Source organism: Mytilus californianus, unplaced genomic scaffold (genome assembly GCF_021869535.1).
Source record: "Mytilus californianus isolate M0D057914Y unplaced genomic scaffold, xbMytCali1.0.p SCAF_9, whole genome shotgun sequence".
NCBI lineage: Eukaryota > Metazoa > Mollusca > Bivalvia > Mytilida > Mytilidae > Mytilus > Mytilus californianus.
Window position 1 is genome coordinate 7,978,506 of NW_026262745.1, and position 5,052 is coordinate 7,983,557.

At 31.7% G+C, this 5,052-nt stretch overlaps 1 protein-coding gene across 1 annotated transcript; it reads left to right on the forward strand.

The window, feature by feature from the left end:
* The first annotated feature begins 399 nt into the window (after positions 1 to 399).
* On the forward strand, positions 400 to 4,248 carry LOC127715769 (mu-type opioid receptor-like). Its single transcript, XM_052221916.1, has 2 exons — positions 400 to 1,445; positions 3,530 to 4,248. The coding sequence occupies exons 1-2, from the start codon at positions 400 to 402 to the stop codon at positions 3,648 to 3,650; spliced, it is 1,167 nt and encodes a 388-aa protein (XP_052077876.1). The 3' UTR covers positions 3,651 to 4,248.
* The last annotated feature ends 804 nt before the right edge of the window (positions 4,249 to 5,052 follow it).

The window sequence follows — 5,052 nt, forward strand, 5'->3', positions numbered from 1 at the left end:
TGTTACTTGAAAAGGTAAATTTTCTATCCTACTACAAGTTGGACCCTGACTGACGTTGTAATTTGACTTTTCAATAACCTCCCGAAAATTTTTCTGAACTAGCTATCCTTAGATGTTCCATTACTTAATACATTTGCTGAAATCATGGTCTAATTAAACTGCAATTATATCAAAACATAAAGGTTGTTCATTAACTAAATACAAAGCAATGATTTTCTATTAAGAAGGCACATCAAATATTCCCAAACTAATCCATAAAAGTAATAAAACTAAAGGTATAAAAGATTCAACATTGTCTCCGCCTCACAGATTGGTGGTGGTATAAGACAAACAATAGCAATTTCCTGATTTGCAGTAACTATTTAATACAGAAATATAATCTCTTCATCACTTAGAAAAATGAATACAACAGTTATGTCTAATTCAACTCAAGCGCCCAAACTTGGATACCATAATGTTTCAGATTCGGTGCGTCAAAATGCCTCTGATAATGATTACGATACTATCCAACTTCTACATAAAACAACCAGCTACTTGTGGATCATTTTGTCCCCGGTCCTACTAGTAATTGGACTATTTGGCAACATATCCATTGTTGCAGTGCTCGCAAAATTAAAATTCTGGAAGAAACCTACATATATACTTCTTTTTGCGCTGGCATTGGCAGACATGACCGTGCTGTGTGTTGGCCCCACGAGATACTGGACAATAGAAGTGTTTAACATTGACCTCAGATCTTTAACAAATATAGGATGCAAGGTTAATGTATTTGTAATATACACGTCCATGCAGTTTTCATCGATGATACTGGTTTGCATTACGTTTGAAAGATTTCTTAAAACAAGATTTCCATTTCGATACCACACGATTGTTTCAATAAAGAAGACCATTGTTTTGGTAATATGCATCTTTCTTCTTTTGGCTGGTCTGAATGTTTTTTGGTTTAAAACACAAGGACTAGTCGATCTTGAAGGAGAACTCTCTTGTGAAGCAACCACAACAGATTTTTTCTGGTTTGAAGAATTTATCTATACCTACGTAGATCTATTTGTACTTTCAGTCTTTCCTTTTGTAGCCATGGTAATAATGAACATTTTCATAAACATGGTTTTGATAGAATCGAAGGAATTAAGAAAAGTGTCGGTATCTGATGAGTCAACTAGGAAAGAACTCGGAAAATTCAGCAGAGTTTTAACTCAGATGATTCTCTTTACAAGTTTATATTTTCTAGTGGCTACAATCCCCGTGTCTGTATATTTCATAACAGATTCATATCTAGCTCCTGATGCGGATGATCTGACCCTTGCAAAGATGGATGTTGCCTGGGCGATGACCTATCTATTCATGTTCTCAAATTATGTTGTTAATTTTTTCCTGTATATGATGACAAACACAGCATTTAAAAGAGCTTTCCTCGAGATATGTTGTTGTGTCGTCAACAAACCGTAAGTATAACACATATTGCAAGAACCTTGTCAACGTGGATAGCAAAACAGAATGTTCTAACCATTATATGCAATTATCATGATTATTTTGCTACACTGATTTCTTTTGAAATACAAATATTTTAATAAAGTTTAAGGAAAAAATTGTTATTATGACTTCATGTATATTTGAATTTTATTATATTTTTGAAATGTCTGAAATATACAGAACAAATATGATAATTTTAATTAATTTATTTTTGCTGATTTAACCCGTTGTAGAAGATGCGATTAGAAATAAAAGTTGATATGGGATATGCACTATTAGACAGTAACCCAACAGGCTAAAACAGGGTAAAGCCATAAGATATCTAGATTGCAACATATTTATTTCACCATTAACAAGTGTCTATATAATATGTCAATATACAAGTAAGAATAAACTCATCATAGATACCAGGATTGAAATTTTGTTTTTGCGCCAGACGCGCGTTTCGTCTACAAAAGACACATCAGTGACGCACGAATCAAAATAAGTTAAAAGGGCCAAATGAAGAACGAAGTTGAAGAGCATTGAGGACCATAAATTCCTAAATGTTTTGCCTAAGTATTTCAGATGTGGTGTAATTGCTATTGAGACATTTTTCCAACAAGCTCTTAATGTTCTCGAAACTATTTAATATTCGAATAAGTTGAAGAGAAATGAAGATATGCCGTCAAGCATTATAGACAAGTACAAATACTACTGACAGCATACTGATTAACAATATAAACACCGACTTTGGGATAGCTATTTATTAGAATGTTCGTTTACATTCCATTGCATATCAGCATGGGGTTTTACCAATATAATAGACCAAGAAAAATATATCTTTTTACATCTTTTACATTTTGAAACGAAAACATTTCTCACATAAATTTGACATTTTTGCGGGAAAATCATTATACAAAATGAGCTTTCTCTTTAACTCAAAATAGAACTAACTGCAGTTAACATCGCTGTTTTAGCCGACTTGCACAACACTTTACAAACCAATATTGCTCAAATTTAGATAAAATAATTTTAAAAAGATAGAAACAAGAAGCAAAACTCTTATGGTTCTGCATTTATTGTAGTGGTTATAAGAACAATGTAGGCATAAATGTTTAATCATGTTTACTTGTCCAACAGTACTTATGTTAAGTCCAGCTCTGTTCCTTTGATTGAAATAATTTGTCATGACTTGCCAATGCGTTACGTGTTCATCTTTCAGTTAGTTAATTTAAAGTCATTTTGATAATGCGCAATTTAAAAAAAACACAAATAAACGTAAAGAACCTGAAATGTATTTTGCTTATAATGGTGAACGTTCTGTATAAGGTATAACAATTTTGAAAATGCTTTATGTGACCAATTTATTGTCACGGTTGGGTGAAAAATTAAAACGTGAGAGCAATTAACAATATTGTCTATATATCGCTATATTTTTATCAAGGTAAATCGGTGATCAGCCGCCATCTTTGATTGTAAAATAAGAGAATATTTTTTTGGGTTAAATTCCATATTTTTTAAATTGCCATATCAAGTCAGATAATGTAACTTTTATTAAAAAATATGTGATTGATTTATCTGTTTTATTTTTTAGCATAAAAAACACATAAAAGAACTTTTTTCTAAGCCTGATATCTTTGATGAGTTTTTTGTTATGTTTTATCTTGAACTTCTATCGTTTAGTTTTCATTCTATCACACACAATTTGGATTTTTACATGACACTGTATAATCTATACAATAATTTTGCCTAATCTGTAGCTTGATTAAATGCCCTGTGACCCATCCTTTTAATTATACTGTTGACAAACCATGTTATAAATTACATTTTGGCATATTATGATTTTTTTAATCGAAATGTCCAATACAAACCACACTGTAAACATCAGTTAAACATACTATACTTATCAGATCTCTGCTAGGCATAAAAAGAAAAAGGAAAAAACACACAAGACTAAAAATACTCACAAGCAGATTGAAACGATGTACTATGCTTCTTATGCTCCATTATTTCAGAATGAAACGTGTTTATCAAATCTTAACGGGAGCATTAGCATTTCTATTTTACTTTCCAGACCGACAAGAAGAGGCAGTCGATTTGTGAGTACAACACAAGTCTCTTATATAAAATCAACGACTGAGGGCGAACGGAAACTACCTGCGATATCTCAGTCTACTGGATTTGATCCTATTTAACAATAACTGTTTTGCTGATTCAGCCAAACAAATATATAACTGTTTATTATATTGATATATATTATGATGAAATTTGTTGATAACACTGTGTGTTTTAATCGACAAAATGTTATTATTCATGTTGAATACAAATATTGAGTGCATTTTCATTTATAATATTATTAGTTTCGCTCTCACCCCATATTGAATTTACTGACCCCATATATATCGTATTATGTAACTAGCACACTATGTAACGAATTTATCTTACCGACTATCTTAACATGTGGTATTTAGACTAAGAGCATATAAAAGTGAGCAACTCTTCAATACCGTTAGTATTAAGAACCTACTTCCATTGGTCCACACAAAAACAAATGCCGACAATAACAACTTGTAAGCTTAAAATGTGTTTTATTAATTTATGTCAATCGTTCATCATCCTGATTGCATTGTCTGTTGAAACCTTAAAAGATTTTTCAACAACGTGTTGTTTTATAAAGGGACGTAACACTACTACTAACCGTGTATTGAAATAAGCCCTGCCTCCCTACTAACCTAATATGGAATATACATGGTCTCCACGTGGTTGCTTTTAACCAATCATATTCCTAGAAAGGTATAGGAGGTAAGATAAATATATATATATATGTATATTCATACCTATATATCATATTGATAGAACACTATAGCTATATATGTTGTTATTTTGTTTCATTAAAACCACATGATCTAATCTTTGTGTTTTATGTTATATGTTCCTGGTATTAAAGAACAACACACAATTTCGTTTCAATCAGGCCTCTCAAAATGAAATGTATAAACAACATAGTTTACAGACTACAATTTTGACATAAGTAAAGTCATAATGTACAGTTGTAAAACTAATCTTAATTTTTAAGGATAATTAAGAACTTTTCAACAAAGAATTAACAGTTGATTTGACCTCAATATTTAGAGATTTCTTTATTTATGGAATACATGAATTTCAATTTCATAATTACACTGAAAAATGTACAAGGATGACAGACTCATACCTTAAATTGGTTAAATTATATTGGTCAATATGAAAATAAGTTGATGTGGTATGATTGCCAATGATACAAGTATCCACCAAAGTTCAAATGAAGTGGATGTAAACAATTATAGGCAACCGTACGGCCTTCAACAACGTCAATTGAGAAAACTAACTGCTTAGTTTATACAAAACAATTTACGAAAATCAAGTATGACAGGCATGAAACAATGACAACCACTGAACCAAAGGATTCCGACTAGGGACAGGCACATATAGAATGTTGCGGGGTTTTACATGTTTGCTGGCGCCAAACCCTCTCCTTAACCTGGTAACAGTGGTGTAACAGTGCAACATAAGACCAAACTATAAAAATCTGTTGAAAAGGGCTTAACTTGTCAGATCAGC